At 38.9% G+C, this 15,398-nt stretch overlaps 1 protein-coding gene across 2 annotated transcripts in view; it reads right to left on the bottom strand.

Moving 5' to 3' along the window:
• Window positions 1-15,365, bottom strand: part of LOC122063142 (vesicle-associated membrane protein 727-like) — a 24,373-nt gene extending 9,008 nt beyond the window's left edge. Inside the window, exons 1-4 of one of the 2 annotated variants that reach the window (XM_042626823.1) lie at window positions 15,211-15,365; window positions 13,872-14,132; window positions 13,588-13,783; window positions 13,377-13,497 (exon numbers count right to left, since the gene is read on the bottom strand). In XM_042626823.1, coding sequence (XP_042482757.1) covers window positions 13,377-13,497; window positions 13,588-13,783; window positions 13,872-14,061 — 507 coding nt within the window. In that variant the 5' untranslated portion in view covers window positions 14,062-14,132; window positions 15,211-15,365. Of the gene's footprint in view, window positions 1-13,376; window positions 13,498-13,587; window positions 13,784-13,871; window positions 14,133-15,085 lie in introns of both variants that reach the window. The other variant, XM_042626824.1, reaches the window with a different exon arrangement.
• Between the last annotated feature and the right edge of the window lie 33 nt (window positions 15,366-15,398).

Raw genomic sequence — 15,398 nt, 5'->3', positions numbered from 1 at the left:
GGAAGAGACTTAGCGGTTCTAGAACCATCAATGATTGGTGAACCAGCAGATCCATTTGCAACCCCTTTGGAAAGATATCTCTTTCATAACATCTACAAATATAGATATTGTTGGGGTAGAGTATCGTGGGGAACAAAAAAAAGAAAAACGATGTGATATATTTTCAAAGGAATTAAATTTTTTGGGATTTCTATTACAACCAAATATTCGATTCCTATGAAACAAAAAAGTGATGTTTATGATGCTTTCAAAAACTTTTATAAAATGGTCTATACCCAGTTTGAAACCAAGATTCAAAATAGTCCGGTCTGATAAAGGAGGAGACGGGGAGTACATGTATGGTGGTATCCAAGACTTTTTTATTGACAAAGGTAATATCCATCAGCTTGCTTATGTTGATACGCCCAAACGAATGGGGTAGCTAAGAGGAAAAACCGTCATTTGTTAGAAGTTTGTAGGAGCCTTCTCTTTTGCATGCATGTTCCTAAAACTTTTGGTCTGAGGCAGTTCTCACTGCTACTTTCCTTGTCAACCGCACACCTACAAAAATCTTTAGGTCCCAAAAATCCCTGTGCACTCGTCTTCTCAGTCTTCAACTTTTTCCCTTCCTCCCATGGTGTTTGGTTGTATTTGTTATATGCATGTTAACAAATCCTCTCGGACTAAAGTTGACCCTAAGGCTCTCAAATGCATCTTCCTTGGGTATTCTTCAACTACCAAGGGCTACAAGTGTTACCACCCTTCTTCTCGCAAGTGTCTTCATTCCAATGATATCACCTTTCTTGAGTTTATTCCTTTCTTTGCTTCTCCTCAACATCCTCTCCAGAGGGAGAATAATGGAACTGAAAGTGAAAGGCTGCTAATGCCATTCTGTTTCTTACTCCCTTGCCTCTTACTCCTTTTTCCTTTGATATTGGGAAACATAAAAAGGTGGATGATGTTGACACTGTGGATATTGTTGATACTGGTGGACCTTGTATAGAGAAGGCACCTGATATTGTGTACAAAAGGACCAAGAAAACCTGCCAAGAGTCTTCTTTGGATCCACATTCTGAGCTTCCCCTTCCTCAGCCAGGTAACATTTCATCTTCTCACTCTAAGTTAGACCTTCCTATTGTTGTTTGTAAGGATAGAGAGATTGTACTAATCCTACAGTCCAGTTTGATGCTCTCTCTCCTACAGGTGTTGCTTTTACAATTGCTCTTTCTTCTGCTTCCATCCCCAAAATGTTAATAAGGCTATGTCAGACCCCAAGTGGAAACAAGCCATGTCTGAGGAAATGATGGCACTTGAGAAGAACTATACCTGGAAACTGGTTGACCTCCCAGGGGGAGAATTCCAGTTGGATGCAAGTGGGCCTATACAATCAAGTACCAATCAGATGGTGCTATTGAGGCAAGATTGGTGGCCAAAGGATACAATCAGGTGTATGGAATTGATTTTCAAGAGACCTTTGCTCCTGTGGCCAAACATAATTTAATAAGAGTTCTTTTTATCTTCGGCAGCAAACAGAGATTGGCCCTAATATCAATTGGATGTGAAGAATGCCTTCCTTCATGGAGACTTAGAGCAGGAAGTGTGTATGTAGCCCCCTCCTGGCTTCGAGTTTCCAGCAAATGATGGCAAGGTGTGTCTTCTAAAGAAGGCACTTCATGGTCTCAAACAATCACCAAAGGCTTGGTTTGAGAGGTTCAGGCAAGCCATTCTAAAGAATGGATATTCCCAAAGTCAAGCAGACCATACATTATTTACCAGGCAAGATAATGCTACCATCACAGCATTGATTGATTATGTTGATGAAATTGTGGTGACTAGAGATGACCATAATGAAATTAGCTAGGTTGAAAGCCAATTCGGCCAAATAATTTGAGATCAAAAATCTAAGACACTTGAAGTATTTTTTAGGAATTTAAGTGTCAAGGTCTAAGAAGGGAATCAACATATGCCAGAGAAAATTTGTGCTAGACTTGTTAAAAGAAACAAGGATGTTGGGTTGTAAACCCGCAAGTTCTCCTATTGAGTAGAATCATAAACTTCGAGAAGACTGTGGTCCTTTCCTTATTGATGCAGGGAAATACCAGAGGCTAGTGGGAAAGCTGATCTATCTGTCTCTAACTTACTCAAACATTACTTATGCAGTGGTAGTGAGCTAGTTTATGCATACACGCAAGAGTAGATACTTGGATGTTGTATACCGCATCCTCAGATACTTGAAGTCTTCTTTGGGAAAAGGACTTTTGTATGCCAGGAACAATCACTTGAGAATAGAAGATTACACTGATGCTAATTGGGTTGGATTTATCTCTGACAAACGATCTACATCTGATTATTGTACATTTGTGAGTGGTAAGTTGATTACAGGAGGAGGAAGAAACAGCCCGTAGTAGCTAGATCTTGTGCAAATGCTGAATACAGGCAATGGCTCATGGAGTTTGTGAACTCATTTGATTGCATCGGTTGGTTTTTGAGTTAGGGTATGGCACTGAAGGACCTATGCAACACTACTGCGACAACAAAGCAACTATAAGCAATGCCCATAACCCAATGGAGCATGATAGAATAAAGCACATTGAAGTGCACCAGCATTTCATCAAAGAGAAGATTGACTCTAGCAGCATTTGCACACCTTTTTGTGAAGATAGGTGATCAACTGGCAAACATGTTCACCAAAAGACTCATCCCTCACCATTTCAGTACCCTCTTATACAAGCTGAGAATGTATGACATTTATTCTCCAGCTTGAGAGGGAGTGTTGGAATTTACGTAACAAGGGTACTTTAGGAACTGCCTTTATATTAAGTTTTCCTAAGTTGTATTTTTCCTTCTTTCTTTTTTACCTCCCTAGGGAGGACTATTTAATTTCCCTAAATTATTAGTTTGAACCTAATATAGGTGGGAAGAGCAAAATGCTCTCCCACGATTTGCACTCTTCATTCTTTTTCTCCTCTCAACTCCTCTCCTTCTTCCTTCATCTCTTCTCTTCTTCTCCCTCACCTCTAACCTTAAAACTCTTTGATTTCCAACTTTGGGAGCATTGGACAACTACTTTGATTATTATGACCTATTTGACGAATGGAAGATAAAATCAGCTCATGCCAAGAAACTGAAGTTGCCCGTGATTGGTGGAGAACCCACAAGCGTGAACTAGAAGAATGTGATAGAGAACCTAGGCTCTTCGTGCAGAGGAATTAATAGCACCGGTAGGTAGAAGGTTTGGTTATCAAGCTAGGGAGGTCAAGAAAAATTTCCAACCACTAAACCTAACACTTCAGCCCCTCCACGTGCCACGGTTCCTCAATGAAATGACCATAAAGGGAAGGCACCTATGACAAGCAACAATAGGGTTCAATGTCACCATTGCCAAGAGGTTGGACACTTTTCCAAGGCTTGGCCACATCGATAGAAGGTTAATGCCCCTGCTGAAATTGAAGAACCCACTAGAGATACTGATCCTGATCTCTTTCCCCACCCCTTTGACCAGAATGACGATTGTGAGGATGACTATGACCCAGATGATGCTAATGATGATGGCACCTACAGTATTCACATTGTTACTCATATTTTGGTGGCTGAAACCAAAGGAGAAGATTGACAACATAACTGTATATTTTACAGTAGTATGAAATCCAAAGACCACACTTGCCAAGTGATAGTTGACAGTGATAGTTGTGTCAACGTTACTTTGGAGGCATCTGTAAAGAAAGCCAAATTGAAGTTTGAGCAACATCCTCAAACTTATAAGGTATCCTTGCTTAACAGAAACACCGTGGAGGTACACAAATGGCGCTCTATTCCTTTGAAGCTTTGTCGGTATGAGAAGAATATATGGTGTGAGGTGATTCCAATGAGGCTCACAAATGTTTTATCGACCATGGTTGTATGATAATGATATTGTGGTTGGAGGTAAGAGCACTACACTGAGACTGAGAAGAAAGTGGTTGTTATGCCTATGAAGGAGTTGTTGGCTTTCCCCCATAGTAAGCCTATTAAAGAACTAGTATCTGATTTTTCTCATTTGACTTCTGATGAGCTGCCAGATAAGTTACCTCCAATGTGTGATATACAGCACGCTATTGATTTGGTACCCAGTTTGATTTTTCTGTATCATCCTGCTTACAGACTTAGTCCTTCGGAGCATTCCGAGCTGATACGGCAAGTGGATTAATTATTACAAAAAGGATTCATTGAGAAGAGCTTGAATCCTTGCACAGTACCAGCTTTACTTACACCGAAGGAGGATGGCTCATAGCATACAAACAAACTAAATCAAAGGATCAGCCTAAGCTGATGAGTGATCTACCCTAGACTACTATGGATTGGAGGCCAAGAAATTCTGGAATTTCTAGGCAAAACTGAGAAAGAAGATGGATTCAAATACCTATAAACAATTACCACAGCAGTAGAACCTTGAGTAATTAAGAGGAGAATAAGATAAAATAAGAGAGAGGACCTCTCGGGCTTCACACCGCAAAGAGTCAACTAGATCACACACCAGCTCCACAGCCTTTATCAAACACAAGACCAATTCTCAGCAGAGAAAGCAACAGCAGCAGCCATTAATTGAGTTTGTCAAATCGTGGAAGGATTTGTTCATAATAAGTGATGGGGGAGGGAATTACATAATAGAAGGTTCCATAAAAGGAAAACTCAATTAGACTCCTAAAACAATAGTTACTAAAAGCAAGAAATAGAAAATACGTGAAAAAGGAAACTAAGGACTCAAGTTACTGTCCTCAAAGAACAACTAAGTCACTTAAATTGAACCAACAAACCGAACCAAACCAAATAAAACCCCATCTAGACAAAATCATGGCTGCTTGGGGAGCCCCCTGGCCGACAGCCCTCTTCTGCCACCTAGTGTATGTCTTCAGTGCTGCATCACTCTCACCCAACTTCATCACACAGCCATTAACAAGGTTTCTAACTGAACCAAGCTTCATAATTTAGTTAATGTCAACATAGGCTGTCTTCAACCTTCTTCCTTTATTTAGAACAATTGGTTACAAGCAATAACTTTCTAGAAATAATAAAACATCATAATAGCTAAAGGACACTAGCTCCTAAATTGACTCTAATTACATAACTGAATAACATGACAAAAATGAAACTAATCCTAATTAACTAAAGCAGTATGCTAATTGATAGCAAGGTGGCTTATAGGGCCCACAAATCTGATAAGAATCTTCTTTTTAGTCTTTCCAGCAAGGAAGTAGTCATAAATTACCTCCTTAATGTGAGCTGACTTGGGCTTCCATAAAATCAACTAAAAGTCTTCTAACTTAAAGTCCCATTTCAACAAGAAATCTCTATGCATATCTCCGGCTGGACCCCATTAAATCTGCTGAAATCTCCCTTAGTCTGTTGCTTGATGGATATTTGGGAAGAAAATTGACTAGAATTTTAGGACTAAAATATAGCCATCTCGAGGGCCCAAAATATTGGTTTGATTGGGGAGGGGGGATGGACAGATTATTGTTGATCGACCTACATCAACTATTCAAGATTATACTATAAAAATTTTCCAGCCTTGAATCTCAATGAACATGCATGCATAAAACACAAGAACGGGGTTAGGGTTACTTAGAATGCACAATTGGCACGTTTCTCCAAAGGATTGCAACACATACAGTCGTTCGGCGTCCAAATATTCCTTTCAAATTCCCAAAATTCTTCTTGTTTTTGAGGAAGAAGACTCTTGTTCTCTCTCAAGTTTGATTCAAGAATTATGATTGTGCAACTGATTTTAGGCTAAGGCCTCTCTTTTTTAGAAAAAATCTAACTTAAAGATTCCAAATGGACAAAAGAAAATGAGCCATGTGGTGTGATCCTAAAGGTGACCATAAGTTGTCCTTAATTGCACAAAAAAAACAATATTAACAATGGTGTAACCTCAAAATCCCCCAGTGCTAGATAATTACCTTACACTTTACTCACGCACTACCAACATCCACAATGCACGCTCACAAGTATGGCATAAAAATATGCACCAATAAAGCAAACACGTTGTCAATTAAACTGCAAGTGTCGGGACCAATGATTGACCAAAAATATTTTGAAACATATTTTAAATAATAATATTACATATAATATTATCGAGGCCCCGGATCCCAACCAATCATAGTTCAACAACTCGCACACTTGGATGTTTACCATTTCGGGGTACAAAGACTATTGAAGATCACCCCCGTTCATGCATATAACCCACACGAGTGTATGGTGTGTACTGTGTAGTCAGTCCTGTCGTAGACATCAACCATTGGATCACCACAATTGCATGAAATATAAACACAACAGTAAGTGCCTCTTAAGTACGGGAAAATAAACTACTGAAAATTCCCTTATGAATATATTGGCGGTAAAACAAAGGAATTTTGATGGATCAAAGTTCAACACAATTAAGTGCACGCAATTATACAACAAGAAACTCTGCCTTTTCCCAACTTAATGGGATTGGCTACATGGATCCATCCCAAAAAAATATGAGAATAAAAGGAAAGAGGCACAGCCAACCAAGTCAAGAAAATCTCAGCTAAATGGGTTTGGCAACAAAGATCCTTACCCTCCAATAGGCTCTATCCAAGGTCATACTTTGGACGAGACCGAGACTATGTATGTCATTCCTCACCACTTAGCCTATATTCATTTTAGGCCTGCCCCTAGCTCTTTTAGCTCCTTCAATCTGAATCAGGTCACTCCTTCTACTCAGATTTCCTTTGAACATGGTCATACCACCATAGTTGTCATGACGTCGCCTAGGCGTCACCAAGGCGGCGATTTGGCATCCTGGTGGAAAAAGAAGTTCATGGCAGTGCTACTATTTACGTGACTCACAAATGGCGGTAGCCATTAGCTGATAGGCATCGCCATGGCATCACCATGGACTCCAGGTCACGCCAGATTCACTAGGCAGTCGATTTTTTGTAAAATGCAGGGTGATTTTGATAGGGCTATGTTGATTTTTGATGATTTGATGTTGTTTAATGTTGGTTTTATATGTTATACGGTATATATTGTAGGCTTGTAGCACGCTAAATAACTTTAGAAAGTAGGGGAAATAAAAAAGTAGCATACTAAATAACTTTAGAAAATAGAAAAAATAAAAAATGACACATGGGCGATTTGACCGCCATAGCAACGCCATAACGGGGGATTCATCGCCAAATTGATTAGTCACCCCTCCACCGCCTTGTACCGATTTGACGCCGTGACAACTATGCATACCACCACCTCAAACGACTTTTGCGAAGCTTGTCATTGATCGAGGAAACTCCCAAAACAGCCCTAATATGCTCATTCTTACTTTATCCTTCCTAGTTTTTCTGCACATCTATCTTAACGTCCTCATATTCACTACACATAATTTATCTATATGACACTTCTTAACTGCCAACATTCTGCCCATCATCATAGCTGGATGCACAATAGTCCGATAGAATTTTCCTTCAAGCTTGAAAGGGATATGTTGGTCACACAGCACTCTAGATGCACCTCTCCACTTCATCCAACCCACTTTAATTCTCTGTGAAACATCATCCTCTATGTCACCTTCTTTATTTATGTTGACCCCATATATCTAAAACAATTACTTTGTGGGATATCTCTCTCTCTTCAATTGTCACCATACATTATCCATTGTATTGTGGCTAAAGTTACATATCATATACCCACTTTATTTTCCATACTAATCTCTATTAGTGAAATATACAATGTGAAACCCTAGAACAGAAATCTTATCAAGTCTATCCATAGTTGTAAACAAATAACGGTATAATTTGGCGATTGCACATTATCAAAATAATGGCAACAGGCACATAAATAAGATTTGTAACAATTAATTTAATCAAATTAAATTGGGTTTGATGGACACACATCAAATGTAAATAATTCATCAATCTCCCACTTGTACACCAAAGCCAATGTCCAACTATTCTAATACCCATGTTCTCAACACGCCTTTTTTACATATAAAACTAGTGTGAGTCCCTTTCTTATAGGGTAAGACAAAATATTCGTAGAGTCAACTTTGGCAACAATAATATCGTCACACAAATTTATATTTCCGTTCCACATGCTTGCTCCTCTAAGTAGGTCTTAGCTCTTTAGTTTGAGCTAAGCCTCCTCTGTTATCTCATAACAGGAATGGAGTGTTTAACAAGGTCAAGTATGACCTCTAAGTCGGTCAAGAACTTTCTCAACCACACCCCCTCCGTGGCTACTTCACAAGCTGCCACATACTTAGCGCAAGTCATGAAATTTTTATTGACCTTCGCTTGTCACTCTTTCATATGACTGCCTCTCCTCCAAACATGACCAACATACTGGATTAGATTGAAATCTACTGACCATGCCAACTACATGACAAACATCCAGCCCGGCGCACAACATTGCATACATTAGTGATGCAGATTAATTACCAAAATAGGCTAGTTTTATTAGGAATAAGCCTAAGGTTGGGTTCCATATATGTTAGGCCTTTGATCCCATGTGTTTTGAGTGTAATAGACCACTTTTATGGGTCTAAAAGAGGGGCTCTAAGATTGAGTACGGGAATACTAGTTAGTTTCCTTTTTAGTTGGGCTTGATTTGATTTATATTATTTTCCTTAGGAGTCAAGTTATTAATTGAATCAAGTCATTAGTAATTAGTTTCCTTTTTCAACTATTTTCTAATTTCAGTTTTTAGTAACTATTGTATTATAAGAATATTTGGTTTTCTTTTTTAGGAACCTTCTATTTTGTAATTCCCTCCCCCCATTAACATTATAAATAAAGAAGAGGAGGCTCCTAAAAGCCTAGAATGATTTTGATAAAAAAATAATGGTTGTTGCTATTGTCTTCTTCATGAAGAGTTATCTTGTGTTTGATCAAGGCTGAAGGAATTGATGTTTGATCCAATTGACTCTTTGCGGCGTGAAGTCCAAGAGGTCTCTTCAACTATTATTTCTTTCTTTTCAAAGTTAATTGCAAGGTTCTTCAAACCAGGTAAGGGATCTGAACTGCTTTTGATTTCTGGTTCTGGAAATCTCAAGTTTCTCTCCTGCTGCCCCTATATTGTTCTGAAGATCCAGCCAGCCGATGGCCCTCCCCTTTTGATTGATTGTTGGGTTTATTAAGAGGGAGGTTTGACCTTAATTTGGGACCAATCAGACCATGGGTTTGTCTGATCTGAGGTGTTAAATACTTCTGGCCGACTGTGTTTCTGCCCAGATTTCAGATCTGGTTTGACTTACCTGTTCCTGTGGCATTTGTTTCTAATTGCGGCTTATTAAATACTCTATACCTGCTGCTGGTTAGTCCATTTTTTTTGGTGTAATCTCGGATTTCAGAAACTCCAAATTCTGATTTATAAGGGCTGTTCGACTCTTAGTTCTGGACTGTTGTTTGCTGCCTAATTTTGGGTGATTATTGGTTGTTCTCTGGTTTATAAAATCCTGCAGTCTTGGGTCTGGTTTGGTTGTCAAATCCATTCCTACATTAATTAGGCTTCCCACTGCTAAATCATAGGGAACGGCTTTCATGATCTATGTCCTCAGGAATCTAGGGACACTGTGACCTAGAACGTGTAATGCCATGGCTGAAAATAACATTTCCTTTCTTAGAAACTTGCATTCTAAATCTTTCCAGAACTTTGTCTATCTAGCTGACCTGTGATGGTACAAACATCTTACGCTTCCCATCTCTCACAACCTTGATGCCTAGTATTTAACTGACATCTCCCAAGTCCTTCAGTGAGAAATTAATGGAAAGCAATTTATTTACAGAAGTAAGCAACCCACATCACTCCCAATGAGTAGTATGTCATCTACATACAGGACTAAGAAGACACCAATCTAATCGTAGAGACAAGTTTAATGTAGAAGGGCTAGGTTAATCACTATGAACACTAACCAACCTATAGAATTTCAGGATTGTAGTGACTGAAATAACAAAATATGGATGGACTTCAGTTGGATCCTAACAGCAATCAATGTCTTCAACATACCAACATCAACTTCATCCGTAATATCAAGCCTTCGACTGTCTCTCAGTTGCATGTTAACTCGTAGAAAAATAAATAAAAGATGAAGAATAAAACAGAAAAATGGGTATGTAGGTATCTCACCGACAATAGAGAAGGCCTCCCACCTAATTCCACAAAGGCATCATACTCAAGGGACTCTCACCCAAGCTCTCTCACAGCACATTGCTCCCACAGTTTTCAAATCTAAGCTTTCTCTTTTCCTAAACTCCAAAATCAATCCAAGGAGGTTTCCCTCTTCTTATATCTATAATAAAATCAATTACAATAGAGATCTCCATGTCACAAATAAAAAACCAAATAAAATTAGAACTCCTATTGTTAAATCTGGAAAACTGGAATTAAAAACTAATCCTAACTAATAGCTATTACAAAGAAATAAAATTGGAAGTAGATAAAATTCTTTGACAAATCAATCTCCCTAGGAAAGAAAGTCTTCACACAAGTGACAAATCTTCAAGGCTAATCTCCTCACAGCTAGCTATGGGGCCCACAAATTTGGGATATAATCTTCCCAAAAGATACTCCACACAATCACCTATTTTCCCAGAAATAATCAGTACACAAGGCTGGAATTGTTTCCTGATTTATCTCCGAACCCTTCACCATATGAGCTGGTTGTGGGGCCATGAAAGCTGCTGGTTATCACCCAAATTAGTGTTAGTCGATGGCTTTCTTAGACGATTTAATGAAGACAAAACTCTAGGCAAATCTCCACCATCAATCTACATCAAAGGTTCATCAATATTTTGATCATAACCAAACTCCTTTATCATTTGATCAACTATGATGTTCGCTTCTAAGGGCTTGCTTCAGTCCAACAACTTACACACTTTGTTCTCTTCTCCCGAAGAAGTGAACCCTTCTAGTTGGGACATGTGAATGTCCTCATCGAAACGCCCGTTCAGAAACATTGTCCAATTTTTTATCTGCCAAATCTCATAGCCATAGTGCATTGCTATGGACAGTAAAATCCGAATGGATTTTAGCATCGCATCTGGTAAAAAGGTTTCAACATAGTCACACCCTCAAGCTGGGTGTAACCTTTTACTACCAGTCTAGCCTTGAAACATTCCTCATTTCCATCAACGCCTTTCTTCCTTTTGCAGATCTATCTCCAGCCAAACAGGTTTAACACCCTCCGGTGGATCCACTAGAGTCCAGACGTAGTTAGTATACATGGTCCATCTCGGCTTTCATAGCGTCATACCATCTATTAGCATCTACATCCTACAGAGCCTCTTTATAGGTGTTGGGATCCGAATCGTAAGAGTTGGTCTGTCTGACTCTTTCACTGAAAAGTATCAGACGGTCTAGAGGTCAACCATCCTCCCACTATGTCGAGGCTCTACAAGAGTTTTCCCTGCTAGTGGTAATGTCAGTGGTAAGTTCTATGGGAATAGTTTGAGCATCTTGGTTATTCCAACCCTTGGATGACCACTGGATCAGGTCTGCGGATGATATGATCATCCTCAAGAAAGGTAGTGTGTTCACTAATAAACAAAATCTGTTCCACAGATCATAGAAATAATAACCTATGGTATCTTTGGGATACCTTAAGAAATGGCATCTGTCAATTCTGGGTTCCAGCTAGCCTGTTAGCTATCGTTCACATGTGCAACACAGCCCCAGATGTTTTAGATTAGGCTTTCGCCCATTTATACAAGTCAAAAGGAGTCTTACGTATGGACTTGCTCAGAACCCTATTCATAATGTAAATTTCTGTTTCAAAGGTGTATCCCCAGGAGGACATGGGTAGTAGGACCAAACCATGTCTTACAGTGTTTGGATTTAGATTTGCAACAGATATTCCTTAATCGATTGCAGAACTTGTAGCAGATCACATAATGAAATCGATTAAAATATAAATGAAACAAGGAAAATAGAAGATAGGATAGAAAGATAAACTAGAATGAGTCTCTCACTCTCTCTCCCTTGGACCTCTCACCCTCTCATAGATTAGGCATCTCACCTTAGGGTACCCCAACTGCATCGAACAGCCACTAACAAGGTTTCTCCTCAATGTTCCTCTCCTCTGATTACAAGCAAGATTTTATAAGAATTGGAAAGTGGATCTATGGATCTGGAATTCAAGGCTTGCTATGAGGCCTGCATGCAAGTCTCTAACTTATGAGAAGAATATTTTCATAGAGCTGAATAGGCAGCTGGAAGAACTGAACCAAGCTGCACAATTTACTTAATCTCAACGTAAGCTGTATTCAGCCCTCTTCTTTTATTTACAACAATCAGTTACAAGCTAATAGCTTTCTAGAAATAATAAAAATCATAATAGCAATAGGAAACTAACTCCTAAATTGACTCTAGTTAAATAACTGAATAACATGAAAAAAGGAAACTTATCCTAATTAACTAAAGCAGTATAGCTGGTCGATAGCCATCTGGCTTATGGGACCCACAAATCTGATAAGAATCTTCTTTTTGGTCTTTACCACAAGGAAGTTGTCCTAAATTATTTCCTTAATGCGAGCTGTCTTGGGCTCCATCAAATCTGCTAGAAGTCTTTAACACAAAGTTACATTCCAGCAAGAAATCTCCACGCATAACTCTGGCTGGCCCCCACAAAGTCTGCTGATATCTCCCTTAATCTGTTGCTCAATTTGGCAGAAAACTGGATAAAATTTTGGGGCTTAAAAATAGCCACCTTGTAGGCCCAATGTATTGGTTCAAAGGGGGAACAAATGTGGACAGATTATTGTTGCTCAATCAACATCAACAACAGTTACATGAGTTTTAATGAAATTGTACGATAAAATTGTTAAAGGGTCCCACCAGAGCATCCCATCACCATGTCTCCTGCCAAACTGATCACACCTCAGAAAGACACAAAAAGCAGAATACCAAAGACCCCTGCTTAATAGTGATCTTAGGATCTGTTCCAAATCGTACTTTTTAAATACACAAACATATACGAATACAGTGATAAATACTATGAAGAATCCAATAGTTGGTAACAATTAGCAGAATCAAAGTCCCTAAAACCAACTAAAACAATAGCTGCATCTTCCTTTAGACATTTACACGAAAAAGAGTGAACGTTACAAACACGAAAACAGAACAGGTTCCACACAGGCTCATAATGAAAATGGATGAGTATATAGAAGATGGCCATCAGATTTCTACTAACTGTGGAATTAGTAACCTCCTCATTGGAAAATCAGGATCAATATTGGCAATTAACTAATTTGAGTAATTATCTTGCAGATCCAGGTTATAATTGCATAGATCGCTGGATAGATCACTGAGATACCTCCCCCCAATCAAAGGACATATAACAAAACCAGGTATTCATACATTTCCTGATTGAAAAAGGAGCTAAAACAACAAGGAGAAACAAGTACCTTTTCAATGTTGTCCATCATTATCCCTTTGACCTCTGTTATTTGAGCCTTCAGCTTGGACAGCTTACTGATCTCTTCCGGATGGCTCACGCAATATAGCATATGGTCCTTAAGCCGGGGACTTTTCAGCATATCACAGATTATGAAATTAATAAACAAAACTAAAAATCCAGCAATCCCCATTACAAGCACAAACTATTATAAGGCATACCCGAATTCTCTGTCAAGACTGTATGCAATACTAAATGGTTCTTCAAATAAATCATCATCGTCATCATCAGCAAGTGGGTGTGTACTCTCATTGCCAATGCTTGCACCATAACGCTGTTTAAAATCATCCTTCACTCGCTCAAGAAACACAAATGGCATGCTCCTCCCAACTGCTTCATCAGCAACAACAAGGAAAACTGCAAGAAAAGAAAACTATATCATCAAACATGATGGTGGCTAAGAATGAAGCTCAACCATCTAAGATAAGAATGGAATAATGCATACCAAATCCAGTATCAATAAGGAAGTTGAATGTGTGACCATCACATGAATAGGTATATTTATTGCTATTTGAAGGTAGTTTATGCAAGCACTGAATTGCAATGGTGCTGAAGTTCCCAGAGAATGATGTGTGCTCCGCTAGAACAACAGTCCCCTTTGCAACAAAACTGTATATTAAGCCTCTCTGACTCATGGCTCAGGTATGTCTTTGAATATATCAAGACCCACAAAAGCTCTTCGCCAGTTCCTTAATATGTCGCCACCCTAGAAGAAACACCACAACCCTAGGTTAGCAGGTTTGAATTTAACTAAGTACGATGGAAAACTTCAACCGTCTAAATGCAAGACAATGCCCCGTTAGTCCTTTTATAACACAAACATGGTATTTATGTGAAACAGACTAATAGCCTCTGTTAGTCTGTTTACAACACAAACATGGTATTTATGTGAAACAGACTAATAGCCTCTGTTAGTCTGTTTATAACAAAAACATGAATTCTTTTTCCCGTACAGTCAAAATTGAAGCTCTAACCCATTTCCGTTACATCACTTTTGATTAGACAATGCCTTCAAAAAGCTCAATCCACCATAACCCAATGTTGTATTTCCATTCATTCTTCAGCCCAAGAAAAGGGAAAGAAGAATCGAAAGGAATTCAAACAATAGAATGGATGAAGAAACCAGTTATGAGCATGACGAAATAGACTTCTATAACAAAAGCTGCCCACTAACACACCACCCACCCACTCCCCATGCTATAGACCGAGATGCGGAAGACGGACCAATAAGGCACATGCATGAGTAGTTTCGTTTCCCTCCTATTCCTTTTTTCCAATATACCTAACAAGTGAGTGCTGCAAGTCACAAATAGGTTATGAGTCCCGAATTACCCATCCACAACACCCCCCCCCCAACTCCAAAAGAAAAAAAAAAAAGACCCACACTAATTCCTATAATCCTCAGGAGAAACAATTATGGAACAACAAAACAAACAACTCACGCCCAACAAACTCGGTCCTCACAAAAAGGGAGGGAAATAATCTATTAGACTCCACATCTCACACCAACAATACCAAGAAAATTGATGTGGAAAAATTCAAGCAAATGACCAAGTGAGATCCAATGGGTAGCAAGCACCAGGATTCTGGCCATGATAGATCGAACAAATTAATGAATAATACAGGGAAAAATACAGTACATAAAATTTGAATGAAAACCTTGATTTCGGAATTCCAAAAGAAGCGAACGGTAATTGGAAATCGATCTAACATGCAAATTTGCAGAGCAAATCCCATAGAAATACGAAATGAGATACGGAGGGAAGGGGAAGTACTGGTCAAACCTGAAACCCTTATTTGATGCGTCGTGGTTAAGAAAGCGGGGAAGAGGACTAGCGGAGAGACACTGTGATTCGGGTTCGTGAATCAACTGCTTCCAAAAATATCGAAAGCTGAAAGTCTCGAACCTCAAAACCCAACTCTTTGCACCCAACAAAAATTAAAATTAATACTCTTTTTTTTTTTTTTTTTT

Source organism: Macadamia integrifolia, unplaced genomic scaffold, assembly GCF_013358625.1.
Source record: "Macadamia integrifolia cultivar HAES 741 unplaced genomic scaffold, SCU_Mint_v3 scaffold1218, whole genome shotgun sequence".
Lineage (NCBI taxonomy): Eukaryota > Viridiplantae > Streptophyta > Magnoliopsida > Proteales > Proteaceae > Macadamia > Macadamia integrifolia.
The sequence above is the reverse complement of the archived record's forward strand: the minus strand, read 5'-3'. Positions and strand labels throughout refer to the sequence as shown.